The following is a 22,117-nucleotide window of genomic DNA, read 5'->3' on the forward strand; positions in this document are numbered from 1 at the left end:
TATCGCTGGTCTTTCACCTACCACAGTGTAATCAATAGGACATCGAGATCAACCCAAGAAGCGCATGAACGGGATAATAGTATGCCCTTGTACGATGAAGAACAGGTGATTTGAGACCGCTCGAGGAACTTAGCCAGCAGACAGAGGGAACTCTGTGGTAGCTTCCATGGTCCGTTCAGACGGTAAAGTAGCGTTCTGCAAGGCACCTAACATGTGCGGATCCAAGCCCCAATCCCCAACCCACTGATGCATGCGGCACCCTTGCTTGAAATGATCGGCGAGATGATCCCCTCGTGCTGTCCAGGTGGGCAATGACGCACTGCAGAATCCACAGCGACTACGGACGTCGCTCCCAGCACTACGCCACTGATCCAGATTCTCAATAGGCAGTTTGGTACATCCATGAAACTTGCGTAAATGCTGCCATAGATAGTCCTTCCGACTGAAAGAACGATCTGCCACAGGCTTCTGCGCACATACCTCAAATTCGTGGTCATTCCAGTGATCGATAGATGGCGTGTTATGATCGCAGAATCGACATTCCGACGGTAAGTTGCCCGGCCGGAGTTCGTTGACATCCGGAGTGCAGATCCATGCGTCGAGCTGGAGGTGAACGCTCTTCTCATGCCGGAGCCAGTCGTGCTTCTTCTTGAAGGACTGCATGCAGAAAGTACATTGGTATTGTCCTTCGTTCATTGGGCCTCTAGGCCTAGTTCTTCTCCGCCGGGCCCGCGGACGTGGGTGATGAAGCGGGAACGGCAGTGAACTGTCTGCGGAGTGGTGGCTCCATGCGGAGGAGACGCTTGTCGAGCTCTCTGAGTGACTACTTCCAATGCTAGAGACGGAAGAACCGAGATGCGACGACGTCTCGTCGAGATTCAGGAATGAATCGAACATGGCGGCTTCGCGTTCTGAAGCAGGTGCTACCTCACAAGAGGATATGGCATTCATGATGACTGACTCCGGTACTGCTTCCTCCTCCGGGGGTGAATTTTGCCATCTCTGCATCGGCGTCATAAGGGTCAGCCGGCGGGCTGGCATTGGAGATCCAGATCGGCAGATTTGAGCGGCGACAGGAGTTTCAAACCTCTCCTTTTGGCGGCGTCGTGCATTGGCAAACCATGTTGACATGCGTTTTCTGGAAAATCCTGTCTCACGAACCAAGCGTACTTTCTCATCTTCAGAAGGATATGGGAAATCATGGTGGTCGCGAAACCATTCCTTCAATATCCGGACACCTCTTCTGACGAACTGTTTTGACTCCTTTTGCGTGTCTGCACAATTGGTGTCCGGCACCGATGCTTCTACTTGGTCTCCCTACATGCTTGTTAGCAATGTCCGATCATAGAATGTGTCACCGCGTACCTCGTCTTCCTCGAGTTCGGTGACACCATGCAGGTGGCCCATCACCGGAGAGAGCGTCTCGAACCGTGACGGTTGGCGCTTTTCTCCACGGGCCAGGCTGCACTCCCGAAATAAAGCGACACAGCTGGAACAAGAGGTTACTGGATTCGGATTCGCTGGTGTGGTCCGGATGATGAGGCACTGCAGCCGGTGTTTCCGGCAGTAGCTGCAGGGCTGCGGAGGGCAGTAGGCACCATCCAGCCACTGAGTGACATTTGACATGCTTTGCGAGGGAATAGAAGAAGTCTGATTTTGCATTTCCGACCGTATATCGTCAGTCGTTGAAGTGGCAGCTTGCAATACTCCAGGGTTCTGCCCCGTAGGAGACGGAAACAGTTCCGGCGTCTCTACACCGTTGGCATCGAACCAGCTGAGCCACTCATCATTGGCAGACTCGGATGACAGATAATACATGTCATTCAGCTGGCTCACATCAAGCGTTGAATCATGTTGAAGGTTGTTGCCGAATAAAGTGGTATCAACCGGGTCATCGGTATTATACCATGTGCCATTCTCCGCTGGATTAGGAGCGGGATGTGAGGAGAGGTATGAGGGGAAGCTCGGGTAATTCGACTGATCCATTATGCTTATTGGAATTGGCTGTAATCAAGTCATATCCACTATGCGCAGATGAAGACTCGATAATATCGACGAAAACACATTCCCCTCTCGTGAGATGTAAGAATAAGACTCATGAAAGTCATGTGATTCGCAGACCGTTCAGCCGAGCTCAAAGTGGTTAGTTCCGTGGCATATCACGTGTTACCGCCAAAGTCCATGGAATTGCCTCAAAATACGACGGAACAGAACATGAACATGACGTGTTATTATGGATATCTCCAGCATTATCTGTAAAAAGTAAAGTGCCTAAGTCTATATCTACCGCTTGCCGTTATTTATTATGTCAACACGCCAATACATTTATGTGGACCCTTGGACCAATCCAGAAGCTGCACTTGAACGATGTTCAGTATTGCCTGGCTCATCTTGGTTCTTTCGAGACTCTTCATCCACAATAAGCTCCTGCCAGATGGAATCCGGTCCCTCAAATAACTTGACACTGTTTAGTTGAGCGTATACAGCAAGCTCCTGAAGGATCAGGTGTCCTTTACGGTCTTGTGATGTGCCTGGAGAATGGTCTCCACCAGGGCGCCCTGAATATCCAGGAGCCTCTGGCTAAGATGAGCAAGGCCATACGCGTCTTGCGTACACCTGATCATGACATAAGGCCCGGACTAGATGCCAAAAGCGCGTCAAAACTGGTTCTTCCGGCTGAACTGCGAAGTTCGCTGCGTAGAGGCATGCCCCTCAGCCACCGTAACCGTCCAGACACCATGAAGTGACTGGCAAGGTGATACTCCTCTATTTGCAACAGAATCAAGCCGACGGATGAGCATCAGCAAGTACTGTAGGTAATAGCATACATCTGTCTCCTGCTTCTGACTCCCGGTACATCTTCAATATCGATCTGAATGTGTCAGAGAAGGACTACCGCATGGTCTCAGCTACGTATGTATTTCCGTTGTCCAATAAACAGGGACGTTTAGCGACCTCAGGTACTTGTATAGGCATCTGGATAGTCCTTGGAATAGTAGTCCAGATCGGGAAAAGTTCTAGTCACTATGAAGTTGAAAGACACATTCATCTTTCCCTCCAATTGTCCATCTATGTAAAGTTCCTACATATCTATAATCCATAAACTTCAAGTTTCAAGCACAGAATTCTTGGATCAACCTTTCGAAAACCCTGCTCATGCTTTGCAGACTGTCGACCTCTACCCATTCCTCCTTGCTGTGCAGCCCGGCTCCTGATGGACCATATACGATTGCAGGGACTCCGACTTCACTCAGTAAAGCCGCGTCGCACCAGAAGGGTACGCTGACCACTTCAGGACAGTTTCCCAAGACCTCAGTGGCACATGCCATAGTCTTTTGGACTAAAGGGTGGTCCGCAGGGAGCTTCTGTGGAGGACGCGAAACAGTGACGCGCGGTGGAGCATATCTGAAGCGAGGTTTCTCTTTTGCAATGTCGCTTAACAAAGCATTCATGTCCTCAAGGATAGACTCGTTGGATTGGACGGGTATCGTCCGGAACTCGACGGTGATAGTGCAACGCTCCGGATACGAGGAAGGTTCCTGACCTCCCTTGATCAGTCCACAATGTAGAGAGGCCTGTCCCAGGGTGTCGTCGATCGGCAGTCGCTTCTGATACTGCTCCAGAGATTGCAAGAACCAACTCGCGTTAAGGATTGCGTCTTCTCCCGCTTGAGGATCCGAGCCGTGCGCGGCGACACCGAGAATGTCCACTTCCACCCACACGAACCCTTTATGCGCAATTGCGATTGCCCCCATGGTGGGCTCAGGAACCACTGCAGCATCTGCGCGCCATCCTGCTGCAATAACATCGCGAGTGCCCTGGGAAACATCTTCCTCATCGGATACAGCTGCCACAATGACATCGCCACGAAGGGTGCGACCACTGGCTTTGATCGCTGCGAGTGCTGCCAAAACAGCGGCCAGTCCACCCTTCATGTCCAGACTACCTCGTCCGAAAATCACTTGCTTGCCTTCCTTCTCACCCAGCTGGCCGGACAGTGGGTCGTGCTCGTAGCTAGTCAAACTGACAGTGTCAAGATGACCGTTGAACATCAACGACTGTCCGCCGCCACTCCCACGCAATATCCCGACGATGGATGGCCGACCAGCAACCGGTTCGACGCGATGGCACTCTATCCCACGATGAGCGAACCAAGCAGCGAGATAGTCGGCTATCTCGGTCTCTCCTACACCGTCAGCCACAGAGAGTGTAGGATTAGATGAGTTGATCTGCGTCAGGGTTTGCGTCAAACCCACAGCATGCTCGACTGCCACGTCGCGGGGAAGGGGGTATGGACGAGCACCTTCAGTGCAGAGGAGTACCACCACAGCGTCCCTATGCAGCAGTGATGTGGCATGACCTGATGCTTTCAACCGCCGAATTGCAGCCAAAGATGCTCCGCCACAAGGGCCGGCGCGTACGTTATGAGATGCCAAATACTGAACCGCGCAGTGACTCTCATACGATGAGACCGTGACTGCAGCATCAACTACTCGTTGCAGATCGGGCCACGCCGTGGCTGACACCGTGCCACAATTCATTCCGTTCATGATCGTTTCTGAAGACTTGACTGTGACCGTCTTGCCGGCCTGGAGGCTGTTGATTAGACACGGTCCGCTGTCCGGCTCAACAGCCACCACAGCAATTGGGGTCGCCCGAGACTTGCAATGTCTGACTACGGCGTGCGCCAGGCTACCGACTCCCACAGGCGTAACAGTCAAAGTGCTTTGCAGACCAAGCTGGCTCAGCTGTTCGTCGATCTCCGTCATCATTGTCGAGTAACCCTCCACAATCCATGCTGGGACCTCCTCGTATCCATCGAATGCAGTGTCCTGGACCAGTAGTCCACCGTCGTTCCGTGATGCGACCCATGCCTCTTGGACTGCTTGATCGTAGTCGCCATTGCTGATGACCACGTCAGCGCCTTCCGATGCAATCCGGTTACGCGTCCCCTCGTCCATCGACGCAGGGACGAAGATTCGCGCGGTGACCCCCAGCTGTCTTGCCATAAAAGCGACCGCTCGTCCATGGTTCCCTTCGGTAGCTGCAAAGAGAGTGACTGGGCTTTTCTTGAGATTCTGCTTCACATCCTCAAGAGCGACAGTCGGGGTCAGCCCTAGATGCGGCACCACAGCGCGATAGCATCCCCATGATGCGCCCAAAACCTTAAAGGAAGGCAGTCCGAAGCGGTTGCTCTCGTCTTTGACGAAAACCGCCTTGGCCCCTAACTCGGCTGCAATTTCAGGAAGTGAAACCAATGGTGTTTGACGGTAACCAGGGAGTGAGTGGTGGAAATGATTGAGGCCTTGGATGGTCGAGAAATCGCAGCGCTCGTCGGCCGCGGAAGGGTTAAAGTATATTGGGCGACGCGACATCTTGCCAGGGGAAAAGGCCGTTGCAATAATTAGGCAGGATACGCATATATCTATGATTAGTGCCGTGCACGTATATATAGATTAAATATTTTGAGCTGTCTTATGAGTGGGTCTCTGTGCCTTCCGACTACAGACAGCGCCTTCTATGAACATTCTTGAGAGTGGGGAATAGTGGCACAAAAGGAAGAAAAGGTTAACTGAGATGAAAAACGGTGGATGAAGTGTCCCTGGCGCAGTCATTACTATCGGCCATTCTGGATATCCTGGATATGAACACTTCTGATTATGTTGCATAAAAATTACAGGCTCTATGATTGGCAACATATGCTTACACAAGCGATATGCGAACCTCTATTCAAACTTTTTGGATATACAAGGCATATATACAGAAACGTAAAACCTCTTCGCAAGAGAATACCATAACACCGTTCTTTCATGCAAGACTGGAATGATTCAGGTTCAGGTGATTACTTCATGCCTTCTTTCGCCCTTCGGTTCCCTTCTTGATGATCTTCTGTCTTTTCGACTCGATCTCCTGATCGTAGATCTCCCGCGCGGTCTCGCCCTTCTTCCGCTTGCTGGGTTTCGCGGTCTTGATGCTGACGGTTGAGGCGCCTCCGCTGCGAATCTGCTTCTCGGCTTCCTCCCACGCGGCGCTGATTATAAGACATGTAAGTCTACTTCTTTGCTAACACTTCAATTCACTCAATTCATCATTTCAATCGTTCTGCGCCTTTGTCCGGTCGTAGTGAACCACAGCCTCAAGCAGGGTTTGAGCACCCAATGCACTATAAGAGTTAGTGTCTGACTATGACAGAATACGAACAACCACTTACCAGTGCTCGGGACTACAGTATTCCGTCGGATGGTGACTGACGCCATCACGGCAGGGCACAAAAATCATAGCAGTCGGACAGTGATGGCTGGTATACACGCTATCGTGGCCAGCGCCGCTGGATATGTTCATCCACTGATCTGGCCCAACGAGGTGGTTGGCCGCTGCCTGAATGGACTCGAGGCACCCCTGATCGAACTTCACAGCCGGGGAATCGGTGTCCAATGTCCAGTCAAAGGTGACTCCTTTTCCGTCCTGGCCGGCAATGGCAGAGAAGGCCTGCAGACATTCTTCTTGCACTGCATGTACCACGCTATCCTGGGGGTGTCGGATATCAAGGGTGAAGGAAACCTCGGATGCAATCGTATTAGTGGATGCGTTAGAAGGAATCCTGAAAATTCCAGTCGAAGCAAGAGCATCGTGCTTCTGAGCGATGTCATTCGACGCGGCAATCATTCGCGAGGCTGCAAGTAGGGGATCTTGCCGGGCACTCAAGGGTGTCGTGCCTGTGTGCGCGTCGCGTCCCTTGACTGTAAAAGTAAACCACCTGTATCCCTGTGCGCCGTGAACGACTCCAATGGATCGTCCTGTCTCTTGTAGAATGGGGCCCTGTTCGATATGCAGCTCAAAATGCGCCGCGAGGGGATAAGCAGAGTGTGAGCACTCCATTTGGCCTAGAAATCCGTGTCTTTCGAGCTCGGATTTTAGTCTGACACTTGAATCATGTATATCACGCAGATCCCAGGCTTTCTCGATGGGAATGGCGCCAGCCCAAACGCCAGAGGAGCACATTGACTTGGGGAATCGAGCTCCTTCTTCACTGCAATCAGTTAGCAGAAGTACGACAAGAGGACGAGGGAGCAGGGTCGCACTTTGTCCAATTGACTATCCCAACGTCGTAGTTGGTATGGAATCCGTTCTCCTTCATTGTTCGTAGCACTTCCAGCGCTGCCATCACCCCCAGAATGCCATCATAGCGACCGCCGCGTGGTTGGGTATCAAGATGGCTTCCCATGGCGATCATGGGAGCAGATGTCTGCAACTTGCCTTTGTGGCGTGCAAACATGTTTCCCATCTGGTCTATGGACAGCGAACATCCGAGTTTTTCGACTTCTGCGGCGAACCATCGCCGCACACGGGCATCGTTATCATCCAGCGTGAGACGAGCCATCCCAGTGTCGGTCGGGTTCCTATTTGTGATGAGTTCTACTCTTCAACTGGAAGCTGGCAGTTCACGTACTGTCCATGACGATGAGCAGCTCCCCACTGGCACGTCTCATGTAGCGTTTCCCATAATCTGTTGGCGTTGATCTTGAGGCCTGATCCCTGGCATGCCGTGGACAGCCGCCGCGATGTGTGCCTTAATGTATGGTAGTTAGCGCGTCTGAAAGACTGCATATTGGCTATTTTGCGCCTGCTAAACAAGAATGAGTTGATTCGTGGCCAGTCAGTTGTTTAGTTTCGCCGTCGCTTTTATTGCCCTACGCCTTCTGTGGACAGCTGTGGTGGAACGATTTCGGAACACAACCGAAGATCCACCTTCTGGCAAACTTTTCAAAAGCCGTCTTCGTGAATTACAGGGAAGATTTGTGCTTTTCTTTCTCTTTGGACGGCATGTATGTAGATAGAAGGCGCTGGTGGAGATATATTCAAGGAGTGGAAATTGTGGACATCTTAAGAGCGCCTTCCACCAACATCATTACAACGGGTCCGGCGGATCTCATGGACAACACCAGGCACTCAATCTTGCTACATAACACTCTCTACACAACAACAGATCACCTCAAGAAGTTTTCTTGGTGTCCTGCTCATAACACCGATCGTCAGATCCTTCAACCTCCTTTACCAATCTCTCCATCTCCTCAACTTGCCGCTGGATCTCCGTCTGCTTGAGCCGTTCTTGCCTGCTGAACAGCTCCCGATTTGGCCTGCGATAGCTGCCTCCAATGCGGTCCCAAAGCGTGGTGAATTGTCCGTAATTGTAGTTGAAATAATAGTGGTGGATAGTGTGGCAGGCGGATCCATTGATCACAGGTGAATCCAGAGCGTACTCTCCATCATCTGGGCATTCATGTCAACATAAACATTTGACTGCTTCAGAAATTTGGATCTCAGGAGACTTACGAATCATGACCGTCCAGATGGTCACAAAAACAAAGAGACCCAAATACGCCGCCTTCTGCAGCGGAAAGAGAAACGGGTAGATATGGTACGGAAGACTCTGACTCCAGCCGTCCACTGGGTGGAAGGCATAGCTGGCATAGGGGGTGGAGATGATCCATTTGTGATGCGGCTTGTGCAGGCGTTTGTAGATGACCGGATGATGCAGTCCTCGATGAATCCAGTAGATTGCAAAATCGGTAAATGCAATGAAGAGCGGGTACTGGAGGTAGGTATAGAGGGGGAAGGGACTTTCGGTGGGAAAGTCGTACAGCTTGCTGTATCCTCGCACTTCAGCAAGAAAGAGAGGGGCAGTAAGGGCCGCCATCACGGGCATTGCGCGCAACGCCTGCCCGATTTCAAGCCGTATCTGATGGCGAAGGAATTTGGGATGTTGCATGGCACGTTTGTCGAAGACCAGGGCGAAGGAGAGGGTGGCAGTGGTCAAGTAGAGCAGAAGTCCGAAGCCCCTAAGAAGTCAATAAGCAGGTGCTATCGCCGCTGGTTTGAAAAGGGACATTGAAGACCAACCAGATCGTGATGAAAAGACTCAGAAACTGTCGGAAGATATTGTCTCGCGGCCAGGTGCTCTGCATAGCGTATTGAGATGGAATGAGGGTGACATATCGACTGATATGGCGGTTGTAATCATGCAGCGAGTCCTGGTCCAAAAGGTCAAATGATTTGGCTGGTAGAAGAAACGCATATAGCTTGTCGAAGACAAAGGTATCGAGAATATCAAGGACAAGGTCCATTATGCTGGTATTCGGCGAAGCCTAAAGGGAAAATCTTGACACTGAAAAACTGTGACGCAGGAATAGTCCTCGAGATATAACAGCTGATCAGCCTTTGGCGCACTCGGTAAGTCGGGTTCCGAGGTAGGATGATACTGACTTAGTGAGTCCACTGCTGCCTTCACTGGAGACAGGCCAAGGTTTAAAAGAACGCGTCCATGTTCCTATCCTCGTGCCTTAATTGTTTGCTTGAACGCATTGAATCATTTTTACTGTACGCAAAAAGCCCAGAGCAGGCTGGGAGGCCATTGTCACCAATGGTTCAAACTCCTCGTGACTGGAAAAGTATCCAAGTGGAAAAAGTGTATCATTTAGATTTCAAGTCCAGCTACCTAAGCAAATGCATAACTTACTTATGCCCTTGAATCCATACCGAAGCAGTAGACAACGTCGTATAAATCATAAAGACAAAACCCAGCACCACCATTGTAAGGTCGCCGAATTTAGCCAAGGGAGAGTCTGCAACCCCCTTCCAGTGCAAGTACGCCGGGTAAATGTAGACCAGAGGAACACAAGCAAACGAGCCGATCAACGAGACAAACTTGTCCAAATCAGCAGCACCGACGGCCGACATCACAGCGCAAGCCAACACGATCAACGATCGGAAGACGTTCTTTTTCCACTTGATCCAAGGGTCTCGCTTGCCCGACACCTGACCGAACAGTTTGCCCTCCATGATCCGAACGGCGGGGAACAGCTGTACCGGAACACCGATCAGGATCGCCATCGAGTAGAGGAACTGCATAGCGTTCACAAACTTGTCTCCCTGGGGAAGATTGTTGATGACTTCGATCTTCGTGTCGGAACCAAAGGCGCCGTAGGAAAGAGCGCCGACCGCGGTGAAGAGCACGGTGATGATGATCATGACAGTATAGAGGAGCCCGTCGAATCTCTCCGGGTGTTTCATGGACGATTGGATGGGGAGGATGAGACCGATGCCTTCGAAAGTGAAGATGCAGGAACCGATGGTCAAGGTAAACGACTTGGGATTGAACAGTTCAACCGACGAGTGCAACCCATGTCGGGACGCAATGGTCGCAATATCGTAGTAATAAATGTACGCAAGACCCATGAGGATGAAAATGTCCGCGAGGAGCGCCGCTGGTCCCAGTTTGGAGATGTTTCGGATGAATGCCAGCGGCACAAGAACAGCTAATTGGAGTGCGATGAGGATGTTGGTGGACAGAACTTTGTCGCTATTTTCAGCGACTGCTGACAAGACCGCCCGAACATTGTCCGCAGTGAAGATGATACCTGTGCAGACAAAGCCAAGTTGGGAAATGGTGATGGACCCCAGAATGAGTGATCGGAACCGAGGCCCTGCTATACGCTCACCGATATCACCATAACCGCCCCCATGTCCTTTCCGACACTCCAGCAGAAGATGGAAGCAGAGACTCGTGACCGCCGCGACCGTGACCAGCGCGACCGATGAGAAGAGAATGCCACCGTTGCGAAAGGCCTTGGGCAGGAAGATAATTCCCGTCCCAATGAACGCTTTCAGTAGTGTGAAAAAAGTCTTGACCCGAGACGCGTCCCCAGGACGAGGTGCTCGAGTTGTTCTCCGCCGACCTAGCAGAGGCCTTCGCTCGGGCTCATGCTCGAGATCTTCCGTTGCAATCGCAGACTCATCCTCTGTCTCCGCTAAATCCTCGCCGGCGAAACTACCATACAGGTCGAGGAAATCGAGGAACGAGCGGGCGACCAGTGCATCGCTGGCCCAGCCCTTTTTCTGTTGTACAAAGTGCCGCCGAAAGCTGCCAGGTTCCATGGCAGCCACGCCTTCTTCTATCGCATCATCGGGAGGTCGGACAGGATAAGAAAAGCTGGCGGCTCGTCTTTCTTGCAGAGCTTGTTTGGCCTTGGCCTCGAGCCGGTAGAGATCGCGATGGATGTCACCACCCAGGAGCTTCAGTGATGACTGTTGTTCAGGATTGTCTGAACTGGAGGATGCTTCAGCTGCAGCACGGGTCTGAAGGGGAGATTCTTCAGGAAGGGAGCCGGTGAATTGGGGATGAAGATGTTGTGATAGAATCTCGGCCTCTCGCTGGTCATCTCGGACGGGGGGCAACGAAGGGGGACGGTCTGCCATTGTTAGCGGGAAAGAGAATGGAATATTGCTGTTCAATTAAGATCAGGTGCGATTGAGAAAAGAATTAGAAAATATCCTGAATTTCGAGCTACAAGACAAAGAGCCTCATTGTGCAGACTTGATGTTGATGTTGATGTTGACGAAATGGAGATGCAACGTGCCAGAGTGAAGTCATTCCATTCGACACTGGGCAGCAACTTGATGGATCTGGTTATGCCTTGTTTGAGGCGGAGAGGAGAAGACATTATTAGGTAGAGAGGGAGAGTGAATGGAGAAAAGATCCACAGGGATCTCGATGGTTCTGCGCCACTCCTGCTGACTCAGCTGCATAGCACAAGTGGCACATTTCGAGCATAAATGTGGGGATGTCCCGAATAGGCAATTCTGAGGGGAACTGGTGAATGGTGAAGTCATCGGTCCGATGATGCTCCTTTTCCAGACTTGTCCACATACCAGAGGGTATTATGGTACCGTTCTGCTTGTGGACGTTTTTAATGAGCATCTATGTGATTGTCTTAACGGAACATGTCTGGAAACGGCAAGCAACGCGAGAGTGACGAGGCTCCCCAGTCTTCAAGCCGGGGTCCGTCCCAGTTCCTCGTGGATCAGGATCCGCACCAGGAGGGAGATGGACCTGCCAGATGGGAGAAATTAGGGGATCAGCCGTGTGTATGCTTCCAAGTGTAGCAGTGGCCGTGTCTAACCCCCATCAGAAACAACAACCCGGAGCTCTCCGACTTTTTGCTACGAGTCTCTTCGATAACTGGCCTTGATTCGACTCGCTACATTGGTGGAAAGAATCGAAAAGGGTCCTAAACCAGTCACCGCTGAGATACCCATCCAGGCATTCATTGAAGAAGTGACAAGGGGTTGCGATCGTTCCTATGTATCACTCGTTTTGGGACATTTGTGGCGCCTCTCGGGACATATATAGTTGAATTGAACTTGTGGCGCAACAAACAAATTTGAACACAAATATATAGCATATCAAAATATTCTCCAAAGACTGGGCAAACTGATTCTTACAACGGCCATATTTCCTTGCAATGAGCCTCGGGATTGCTCGCAAGCTTGGCCACTTCATCCTTCGTGGCTTGGTCGAGATCTCCGAATCCTGCTTGACCTTGGAGCCAGCTCGCATAGTCTTGGATTCTGTCCCGAGCATTGCGGAATCCCCCCCGGTACTTCTCCTCAAAGAACTTGGCGTGGGCCGTCTTGAGTGTTTCATTCTTAAGGGGACTTGGGAGGTAGATGTTGACATCCTGTTGCATTTTGTCTCTGCTAAACGGTTAACATGGTTACCAAAGAAGATTGAGAGAAGACTGACAGAAGACCGTCTATGGCCGCGATGGTGGCCTTCATGCGAGTCCGAATCTCCTCATAATTCATATACTGACAGATGGTGACGATGCGTCCGAGAGTGCACACTCGCTGGTTGGTATTCTTGTTGGGCGTCTTGAATTTGGCATCGATATCATTACCAGCAAACATCTGCCGGGAGTCAGTCATTAGGGCTTTTCCAGACGACATCCGTGGAGCTCACAGAATATTTCATGCCATTTTGTCTGTTGGGGAAAATCGCCATAAGTGTAGACGCCGTGTGGACGGTACCCAGATTCTGCATCAACGCCTCCGAGTAGTTGAACGCGACGGTAGGATTGGGCGTGCTGATATCGCGTTGGATGCCAAAACTGTTCATCGCTCCCTTGCATTTGGTGCTGTCCTGGACGGTGGGATCCTCGATCGTCGCTGGATAATAATTCTTCACCAGATAGTCGATAAAGTCACGGACCCAGTTGCCCTCATAGATATGTTCCGCTACTTTCGTCAGTTTGTCTCCGTGCGCACCAGGTCAAGGCACTTACAGGCCCATCCTTGTCTTGTCACGCCAGCCCGATCGTCCTTGGGAACCTCCTTGATATTCCAGGTGCTAGCGGGGCATTGATTCTGCGGGCTATTACTGCACGACATTCCTGGTTGAATGATCGGAACGGCAGCATTGTTCCTCAGCCGTGAGGGGCGCTGATACTTTTGCACCCAGATCTGTTTCGTGCGGCCCTCGTCGCAGGCGAGGTAATATGGGTCCCGACCCTGGTAAAAGGCGCTGTCGGCATCCCGTCTAGAGAGCGCGACTGAGCTTGTGGTATCTCTCCGAAGCACGCCCGGAGCGACCCCATCGTCGGGATCCAGAGGGTCTGACTGAGGAATGCAGGTTCCAGGAGACTCTTCTCCGGCAGCCAGACAGAGCTGGGGGAACGTGTACAGCGTCGGTGTCTCGTACAGAGTCACGTCCAGGAACACGTCCCGTTCCCCTTTCACCTCTGTGTAGCCCTGCAGCCCCAGACTGGCACCCAGCGTAGCATCCAGCTTGACTCCGTACGGTTTGTTGGGGTCATTCGCGCAGAAGCCGGCTACATCTGAGGACAGAGTCAGTATTCGAAGAGATCCGGGCTAGATAGAAGCTCACTGTATCCCGCGGCCGCAGTCACTGTAATATCAGGAACTTTGATGCCCACTTCGACGTTCAGTCCATTGTCTGCAACATCCGTCAGCTGCACATGCTTTAATCTTACATAAGGGGGACTGGATACCGAAGACCTCAATGCTGGCCGCCACCGCAACTTCCGTGTAGAGCTTTGCTCTCGCATGGATTTGCGCCTCGATCTCGAGTGGCTTGGTTTGGATTTCTGGAATCCATCCCGAGATAGTCACCGGGTTCTTGCTGGCCAAATCTACCTTGGCCACCGAGCTATCGGGCACTCTGGCTGAGATTCCTGTGGTGACAGATGCCTCACCTCCAATGTATTCAATACTGTAACCAGCATTGATCTTCACATTGGGTCCGAATGTCAACACCCCTGGAACCCGCCAGCCACTGGGCAACGGCAGCTCCACTAGGGTCCACTCCTTACCTGGAGCGGGGAGGCCATCGAAGTCAACCTCACCTTTGAACTCCAAGCTCAGATCCAGATTCGCAGCGATGTTACGAGGTGTAGCCGATAGTTCAAACTTCTCCAGCCCACCGAACAGGCTCGCTTCGACATGGCCGGCGAACGCGAGAGTGCCTGTGGTGCCGCAGTTGACACAGTTGATGGCGAGACTAGCATCCACGAACGGGGTGTTCATGGTCCAGTTGACAATCTCAGTGGGAAACGAGGAGCTGAGATCCAGGGTAAAGGCCTTGTTCAAGCTTACATCTAGGAACCGCTTGTCCTTAGTGCCCTGATGGCCGAGGACGATATCTCCAAAGTCGAGCACAGTCGTGTTGGATACCTTCTGCCAAGTACTCTTGGTCGCTGCGAGCTTGGCGGTTGAGGCCTTGTCGTCAAAGACAGCGTTGCTGACCACCCAGGGGTCTCGGTCGCGGGGAGTACCGCATCCCTCCCAGCTGGAGACCATTACGAAACTGCGCATGTCGTTGTAATTCACCCACTGCCATGCGAACTTGGCAGCAAGATAGAAGAGCTTGTTTTTGAACTTGAGGGTCATCCCATCGGTGCAGCTGACCGAGTCCAGGGCAAAGGAAATCTTGTCCATGTCCAGGATGCGTTCATCCTGTCTGGACCAAACAACCATGCTGACTGCAGTGACTTTGCTGTTTGGTTCTATCAAGGTCAGCCCGCAGTTCAGAAAGCTGATTTAAGAAATACCATTGCCAGAAGTCCACATGAACTGCTCATGGTCCTGTAGTGCCACACTTCCGGCGGGATCATCTCTCTTGCGCAAAGCATCCTTGTCCCAAACATGTCGGGGAAGAGGCTGCAGGTCAATCAAGTTGTTTTCAACAGCAATGACAGCGCTGAGAAGCCATGATAAGGCAAATAGTAGAAGGGATTGCCTCATCTTTGCTGGAATAGGCAATCGAATTCGAGTTGATCTGCTGTTTGTCTTGTGTTTTCAGGCAGAGGAACAAGAGGCTTTATATACAGTTATCCCTCCACTTCTACGATGCGGTAGAGGCGAGGGATTCTTTACAATGATACTCAAGGCTGGCATTATGCTTCTTGAGGAAGCAACTCCGCTCTGCATCCAGACTCTGAGGCCATGCATATACGAACTCTGCCGTGCCGAGTCTTTAAGAAGTTGTATCTGCCAGCCAATACCTGCCATTGTCGCGAGATGCCCAGTACGGCGTTTATTGACCAATATCTTCAGCGAGGTCAATTTGCAATGTATAGAGGGCTCGCTTGTAGTTCACAAAATGCAGAGAGCACAGTATCACATATTTAGACTCCCTGGGCACGGCAGAATACGAGTGCTGACAGTAAGCCCAGGGCACCGTAGCATTGCTGCAAATTCAGCGCCATCGCACAATGCTCTGTATATCTTGGCCCTCGTATATCTGAATCCGCCCTCAGGTTTGATTTGTGTGTGATGGATGGCATAAGTCTTGGTCGATAAACGACTGGATCCTACGGGAGGCATTGAGGTGTTATAGTTGTGCAATCGGCCATCTTCCGGAATCCACTGGCCAGACCGTCCTAGCTGCATCCATGTCTGATGCTTCACCTGCAGATACGATCTGACAGGGATATGAAGGGCTATTGCGGTTGCACAGATGCGACCAACCCCGCATTCTGCCATTTCCCTGCGGTATGCACAAGCCAATGCCGATCTGGATATCGAGTTTACTAGTTGTTGTGGATCAGCCGATGCAACCTTTCTTTCTTTGCTTGACTGATCGTGATGATCTGGAAAAAGGATGATGAGTTGGTGACCATATCAGGAGTAGCATCACTCGCGGATACATGCCCCGCCACACGGAAAACCTTAATGGCCTCCTATTTCGGGCAGTTTTCCATCCTTACTCTCTCTCAACCGAAAATAGGAAAAAGATGCTAGTCAAGATATAGTCAAATGGATTTGGACAGCCTCATTTTCAATATAGGCGTTTTCATCGCCGGGGTCTTTGTCCTTGATTATGGCGCCGACACGTTCATTGATCACACCGTCATCGTCGGCCGTTCCTTGGGGGTTTCACAGACAGTTATTGCGCTGCTGACGGCAGGGGCGGAGTATGAAGAAGCAAGTCAAATTTGTATTTCTGCTCTCTTATGCAAACTGACCATTCGATTAGCTCGCCGTGGTGGTTGCTGCCATTCTGCAACATCGCACACCCCTGGCCTTGGGCAACCTCATGGGCTCGAGCATCTCCAACATCCTGGGCGCGTTCTCACTGGGTCTACTGTTCCATCCGACTCGAATTGATTTTGACCGGAGTGCCAAAATATATGCTGCAGTGCTCCTCGCAGTTACGACGCTATTCGTGGTGCTGGCGTTCTTCAACCAGTTGAATAAAATTGTTGGGGGCTTTCTGATCGCTTTGTTTGGCATTTATGTTCTCTCAATCCTCTATGCCATCTATAAAGGAGTTGCAACAGCACCTGAGCTCGCGGACAGCGACAGCGACGCCGGATCGACCGATGGTGTGGTGGATTCCGTGACTGAAGCGACTCCCTTGATTGAGTCCCAGTTAGGCCAGGTCCCAGAACGGTCGACTAGGAGCCTTCTGTACCACGTCGCCCAGCTATTCTTCGGCCTCGTCGCGCTATCACTATCTGGATATCTTCTATCGCACAGTGCCGTGAGCATTGCCGATTCCTTGCACCTCTCCGGAACTGTCTTTGGTCTGACCGTTGTTGCGTTCGCCACCACCTTGCCTGAGAAACTGATTGCAGTCCTCAGCGGGTCTCGCGGACATGTCAACATTATGGCAGCCACTACTGCAGGAAGCAATATCTTCCTCTTGACGCTCTGTGCTGGCGTGGTGGCACTCGCCGGTGATACAAGGAATCAACCAGACACGTTTGTCCTGTTCGATCTGATCTGTGTCTGGGTGTCGTCCTTGGGCTTTTTCTTGGTGGTTATCCTGGGCCTGGGGAGGATAGCCGGTGTAATATTCCTTGCTGCGTATCTGGCATTTTTAGCGCTGGAGTTTACAGTGTACAGGAGATGATGTCCCCTGGTTATTGAAGGAGCCACAACTGTTGTGGAATTGAAAACCCTCCGCATCCATAGTTGCATCTCTTTTTTCTTTCTTAATCAAGGCCGTGCTTAGACTCTGATTGTTAAATGCGGTTGGAAATGTAGGACCTGAATAGACTAGAAACATCACAAATCCAGGATCGATTAATACAAGCAACATGCATAAAATGATGCGATCGTACTATGACCAATTACTATAAGTAGGGATTAGTTGCACGTAAGCTTGATACAGGGACATCCGATCAAAGCGGGGTTATACGATGCTATCCGAGGCAAGCCATCTTCTTCTCTGACACGAATGTCCCTGTTCCTGTGCGTTTGCCACCATCTTTGAAGAAACAACACGGCACAACTTTATATCCGCACATCGCGATGAGCTGCACAAGACGAGTCTTTCCACTTCGGCAGCCCAAAGGGCATCGACCGCCCGTTCCGAGATGGATGGCTCAATTTTCAGATGATATGGACTGCGTCTTCACCGCATATATTGGGGTGCAACGACGTGGGGCCCAAACCGATGAAGGGTTACTGGCTGAGAGCGTAAACGCGGCGGCCGAGAGCATCCAGCGATGGATGGTCGAGGATGCATCCAGCGCACCTGCGTCGACCGAACAATTTCAGGTCGTTGACGGAGATGATGTGCCCCACTCGGCAGTTTGGGTGTGTTACTGGAATGAAGCGAGCAAGTATGAGGACAGTATACGACGCTTGAGCCTTGTGGATATCCATCAGCAATTGAGTCCTCCTCATCGAGAGTCTGTTGGCTTGTGGTGTGAGCGATTCACCAGCCACCTGTCGCGTGTCGAGACCAACTATTCAGGTCTTGACTATCTACCGGGACTGGCGCGCTTGCCCGGAGTGTCGACTATAGAACATACATTGACTGCATATTGGGGGGCTGCCCGCGATCGCATCCCAGCCTCAGCCACAGATCAGTTCGCCGAGAACGAGGAGCCTGAAAAGACGCATGTGGCACCGGGGACTACGTCACAGCGCGAGATTCAAAGTTACCACGTAGTAGGCACGAATCCGGACAACCTCGTCCACATCCGCTCGGGACAATTCTGGGCCAACTGCCCAGAAGACGAAGCCAAAGCATACGAGGAGACACTGGAACCTACCCTGCGTGCTGGACTGCTGTATCTATGGGATAATCCCCGGAAGAGTGGCGCTATGGGGCTACGGTATCTCTACAATCGTCCACCCACTGCTCGGGCACTGGAGAAGACGTGTGAGACTAAAGAGTCTTGTGTGGCTGGATTCTTTCGTAACCTTGCAGACCTCGAACTGTGGGCCAAGTCGCATCCCTCCCACTTGGCCATCTATACTGGAGCCATAAAGCATGCAAAGAAGTTCGGAGACCAGCGCAAGTTCCGCACCTGGCACGAAGTTTCAGTGCTGAAGCATGGTGAGGCACATTTTGAGTACGTCAACTGCATGGGAAGAACAGGTGTTATGCAGGGGATGTCCCATCTGCAAGCACGGGTTGGCTAAGACAAACGTGCCTTACTATAGAGGTCTACATCAAATCTGTTATCAGACTGGCGCCGCTGTATGGACGTTTGCGTTGAGAGAGCGCCAGGTCATTCCCTATCATATGGATTATCATGACTCTGTCCCCTATACGGTAGCCCTCACAGGTGCATGTACCTCTAGCACCCTTAATGTCAAAATATAAACACATATGACAGGTTGATAGAGGCTCGCAATGAAGGCTGGAACATGCATGCCAAATGGCCTTTCATCCAGGTGGCAAATCCTGGCGTCCTCGATGCAGCAAGGGTCTTCCTCGAGCCAATTTATTTAAAGCTCTCCTCTTCCATCAGTCGATGCTAAATTACGATTTGCTGGTGAGGTTCTTCTGCTTTTCTCAGGCCTTCTGACCTCTGCGTCTGACACGCCTCCGTAGTCTTCATATGCTTTTTCACATGCGCAACCCCGCTTCATCAGATCGAGCACTAAATCAAAGACGAGGCAAGCCGGGATTGATTGAGATATAATTGGCAAACTCCAGAATGGCATACCTGGCCTTTTTTCCGGTGCTGATCGAATCTCCTGTGTATTATCAGATGCATTGTACCTCCCTATACATTTCCCGGATTCCGTTCCTCGGTCCGGCCTTCTCTTCCATGCCCTAGAAAATAACACACAGCAACATCGTGTCGTTGAGCCACTACCGAGTCAGGCACATTTCCTGATACGAAGTCATGGCTTTTGTCCAGGAGGAAACTGCTCAGCTCACACAGGCAGCGAAGTCGTACGAGTCTCTACCCATCTACGACACCATTGCGAACCCCACAAAGCTCAGGACGTTCCTGACGGAAGATATCTATCTCCTCGGAGGCCAGTTCGCTATCCTTTGTCAGTTTGCCCATCCTGCCCTGGCCAAGGGCAGCTACAAACACTCCAGCTTCGCCACTCGCATTCCCAACCGTCTACAGAATACCGCCCGTTTCATTAATGCAGCCGTCTTTGGCACTGAGCAAGACAAGGCAGCAATCTTCTCCATCATCCACCGCTATCATGCCCGAGTCAAGGCAGAGGACTATGATGCAAATGACCCGGAGTTGCACAAATGGACCGCTGCTACCCTCTTCGTCGCTATTGTAGTCGTCCACGAAACCTTCTTTGGGGAGTTGCCCCGAGACAAGATGGAAGCGCTTTACCGAGAATCTGCGGTATTTGGCACTTCCCTGCGGATGCCTCCCGAGATGTGGCCGGCCACTCTTGACAAGTTTTGGGAATACTGGAACCACAACATCGAGACATTGGAGGTCACCGATATGGCACGGAAATTGAGTCGCGATCTCCTCTATCCGGTCCATCTCCCCATGTGGATGAGAGTCATGGCCCCGTTGTCGCGACTTTTGACAATCCATTTCCTCCCAGAACGACTGGCCAAGGAGTACGATCTGCAACCGACTGTGTTGAGTCTGATCCAGTTTCAGGCTACTGTTGGTGTCATGCGCATTGCATACCCTAGTATACCGCAACACCTGCGACAGATATTACATAGGCAATACATGGAAGATCTCAGGAAGGCAGTGGACAGGATCAAACAGACTGGACACTGGGCGGGAGTATAAGCAAGTATGGGGTTGGAGAATACAAGGAGTATTGAATGATGCCTTTCCAGTTATCAGATAGGCCATAGTAAGAGGCCGCAATTCGATTATTATCTCAACGATAGACCTGTCCCTCTTTATACCGCCTTCATTGAATTGGTTTTCATAAAACTCCTGTAGTAACCTCTATGTCTCAGAACGGAGACAGAAGTATAGTCGGTCCATTCCATCCAGGACTGTCTTTATGACAATCCTCAGAAAGGTATCAATACTAGTTCAGGCTCAATAGCCCTTTCCAAGCTGTACATCATCGCCACCACCATACCACAGACGACCCCTGCGAATGACCAAGCCCTGTTCTTGGCCAACCAGCCACTCCCCGCCGGCCTTGATTGTTCCACTCTCACTCGGCCAATATTCGTCCTGCAGCTTCTGGTTGATTTCGTCAATCTTATCAATCAGTTCTTTGACCTTGGAAGGGTCAACATGTCCCTCTCCCGCTACATCTTGTCCGATGAAGCCGTCCTGAGTGATGAACCGAGCAATGGTGAGATGGGCTGAGGGAACAATGTACCGCGACGCAACCGGGATACCAGCCGCCCGAACCATGTCAAATATATCACGACGAAGATGATGATAAGTGTAGGTCTCGTCTTCAATATTGCGTTGCGCATCTGAAGTTTCTCCAGCGGCTGGAACAAAGGTCAGTGCCATGGCTGCTGAATCAAAGCCCACCATAGGCTTCACAAGGCGCGTTCGATGAGCAAACGCGTAACCTGCAATATCTGCACTGGGTATGTTCTGTGATGACTGCAGAGTATTTACGAGACTCTCAATCTGCTCTTCGGTCAAAGAATGGGCGATTTCCAGTACTGTCGTATGTAGATTCTCGGTGGGCATGAACCAGAGCGCTGTCGGGACATGGTGAGCGCCTTGCCTCCTGGGCGCGAGAAAGGGTTGTACGTGTAAGAACTTACTCGGAGCAACGCTTCTGAGTTCGCTTTGCACGAACTTTATAAGATCGCGAATTGGAGAAGGTGGCCGGGCCCAAATGACCAGGCAGTTGCGCGGGTCAACAAATCCTTCTTCCTTTGCAGGACCGTCAAGGCGCGTTAAAATGTCGTCAAGATCCCAGCCTGCGAAGTCTGGTGCCAGGATCTTCGCAGCTTGCTGTGCATTTCGATTGACTCGGTGATTCTCGTAGCGGGACTGCAACTGAGCCTGATAGAGAGGCTTAACATTGGATTCTCACCAGAAACCTTTGAATATTACTCACCGCATCATTATTTGTCTCAGTTATCAAAGCCTGGAATGGATTGTCCTCGGATATCGGAAGCGTGGACATTTCATGACAATTTGTAAGATAATGCAGGCATAACATGCCAATACTGGGAACGGAACTACTCTATACAAAAGATAAGGGCACAGCAGGGTGACTTGAAGTGAGTCATATTGAAACAGTGGCTGAAGTCAGACGCGTGGTACAATCTTGTCTAGTCTGGCACTTGCGACACGACGACGACGGATGGGACGACTTAAGTGCTAAAGTAGTAAGACATTATATAATACCACAGTCAGGCTGCTAAGGGCAGGGTTAGCGTCGATAGGGGACAACTTTTATATATGGGTCACACTGAGGGTTTACACATTAGGTAGCAACCACACAAACAGCAGGACCATCCACAAGGGGAATTCACATCGCATGGCCTTCCAATCTTGCTTATGAGACGTATCGCGAATGAGACCGCGGGCAATCGCTGTTAACCTGTGCGCTGGGGCTTGCCGGATAAGACCTTAAGCGGTCGGGCTCG

General features: G+C 51.3%; 10 protein-coding genes across 10 annotated transcripts; 3 read left to right on the forward strand and 7 right to left on the reverse strand.

The window, feature by feature from the left end:
* Positions 1–129: 129 nt before the first annotated feature.
* Positions 130–1,986, reverse strand: ALT_4825 (homeobox domain-containing protein; the record flags this gene model as incomplete). Its single annotated transcript, XM_033556949.2, has 2 exons — positions 130–1,317; positions 1,366–1,986. 2 exons carry the CDS (start codon positions 1,984–1,986, stop codon positions 130–132), a joined length of 1,809 nt encoding a protein of 602 aa, XP_033412840.2.
* Positions 1,987–3,113: 1,127 nt separating this feature from the next.
* Positions 3,114–5,375, reverse strand: ALT_4826 (putative diaminopropionate ammonia-lyase; the record flags this gene model as incomplete). The annotated part of the gene is made up of 1 exon (XM_033556950.2): positions 3,114–5,375. One exon carries the CDS (start codon positions 5,373–5,375, stop codon positions 3,114–3,116), a length of 2,262 nt encoding a protein of 753 aa, XP_033412841.2.
* A 472-nt stretch (positions 5,376–5,847) lies between these two features.
* On the reverse strand, positions 5,848–7,608 carry ALT_4827 (M20 family metallo-hydrolase; the record flags this gene model as incomplete). Its single annotated transcript, XM_089599807.1, has 4 exons — positions 5,848–6,031; positions 6,212–7,030; positions 7,083–7,400; positions 7,451–7,608. The coding sequence occupies 4 exons, from the start codon at positions 7,606–7,608 to the stop codon at positions 5,848–5,850; spliced, it is 1,479 nt and encodes a 492-aa protein (XP_089456145.1).
* A 385-nt stretch (positions 7,609–7,993) lies between these two features.
* On the reverse strand, positions 7,994–9,125 carry ALT_4828 (sterol desaturase family protein; the record flags this gene model as incomplete). Its single annotated transcript, XM_033556952.2, has 3 exons — positions 7,994–8,271; positions 8,335–8,840; positions 8,902–9,125. The coding sequence occupies 3 exons, from the start codon at positions 9,123–9,125 to the stop codon at positions 7,994–7,996; spliced, it is 1,008 nt and encodes a 335-aa protein (XP_033412843.2).
* Positions 9,126–9,513: 388 nt separating this feature from the next.
* On the reverse strand, positions 9,514–11,256 carry ALT_4829 (putative amino acid transporter; the record flags this gene model as incomplete). Its single annotated transcript, XM_033556953.2, has 1 exon — positions 9,514–11,256. The coding sequence occupies one exon, from the start codon at positions 11,254–11,256 to the stop codon at positions 9,514–9,516; it is 1,743 nt and encodes a 580-aa protein (XP_033412844.2).
* A 1,022-nt stretch (positions 11,257–12,278) lies between these two features.
* ALT_4830 (uncharacterized protein) lies at positions 12,279–15,099 on the reverse strand (the record flags this gene model as incomplete). Its single annotated transcript, XM_089599808.1, has 7 exons — positions 12,279–12,534; positions 12,584–12,747; positions 12,800–13,074; positions 13,122–13,673; positions 13,724–13,792; positions 13,830–14,861; positions 14,907–15,099. The coding sequence occupies 7 exons, from the start codon at positions 15,097–15,099 to the stop codon at positions 12,279–12,281; spliced, it is 2,541 nt and encodes an 846-aa protein (XP_089456146.1).
* Positions 15,100–16,113: 1,014 nt separating this feature from the next.
* Positions 16,114–17,212, forward strand: ALT_4831 (sodium:calcium antiporter; the record flags this gene model as incomplete). Its single annotated transcript, XM_089599809.1, has 2 exons — positions 16,114–16,242; positions 16,334–17,212. The coding sequence occupies 2 exons, from the start codon at positions 16,114–16,116 to the stop codon at positions 17,210–17,212; spliced, it is 1,008 nt and encodes a 335-aa protein (XP_089456147.1).
* A 470-nt stretch (positions 17,213–17,682) lies between these two features.
* ALT_4832 (phenylacetaldoxime dehydratase family protein) lies at positions 17,683–18,735 on the forward strand (the record flags this gene model as incomplete). The annotated part of the gene is made up of 1 exon (XM_033556957.2): positions 17,683–18,735. One exon carries the CDS (start codon positions 17,683–17,685, stop codon positions 18,733–18,735), a length of 1,053 nt encoding a protein of 350 aa, XP_033412848.2.
* Positions 18,736–19,448: 713 nt separating this feature from the next.
* Positions 19,449–20,327, forward strand: ALT_4833 (oxygenase MpaB family protein; the record flags this gene model as incomplete). The annotated part of the gene is made up of 1 exon (XM_033556958.2): positions 19,449–20,327. One exon carries the CDS (start codon positions 19,449–19,451, stop codon positions 20,325–20,327), a length of 879 nt encoding a protein of 292 aa, XP_033412849.2.
* A 261-nt stretch (positions 20,328–20,588) lies between these two features.
* On the reverse strand, positions 20,589–21,651 carry ALT_4834 (uncharacterized protein; the record flags this gene model as incomplete). The annotated part of the gene is made up of 3 exons (XM_089599810.1): positions 20,589–21,217; positions 21,284–21,527; positions 21,583–21,651. 3 exons carry the CDS (start codon positions 21,649–21,651, stop codon positions 20,589–20,591), a joined length of 942 nt encoding a protein of 313 aa, XP_089456148.1.
* Between the last annotated feature and the right edge of the window lie 466 nt (positions 21,652–22,117).

The sequence above is a fragment of the Aspergillus lentulus genome (assembly GCF_001445615.1).
Source record: "Aspergillus lentulus DNA, contig: Alt08, strain: IFM 54703, whole genome shotgun sequence".
Taxonomy (NCBI): domain Eukaryota; kingdom Fungi; phylum Ascomycota; class Eurotiomycetes; order Eurotiales; family Aspergillaceae; genus Aspergillus; species Aspergillus lentulus.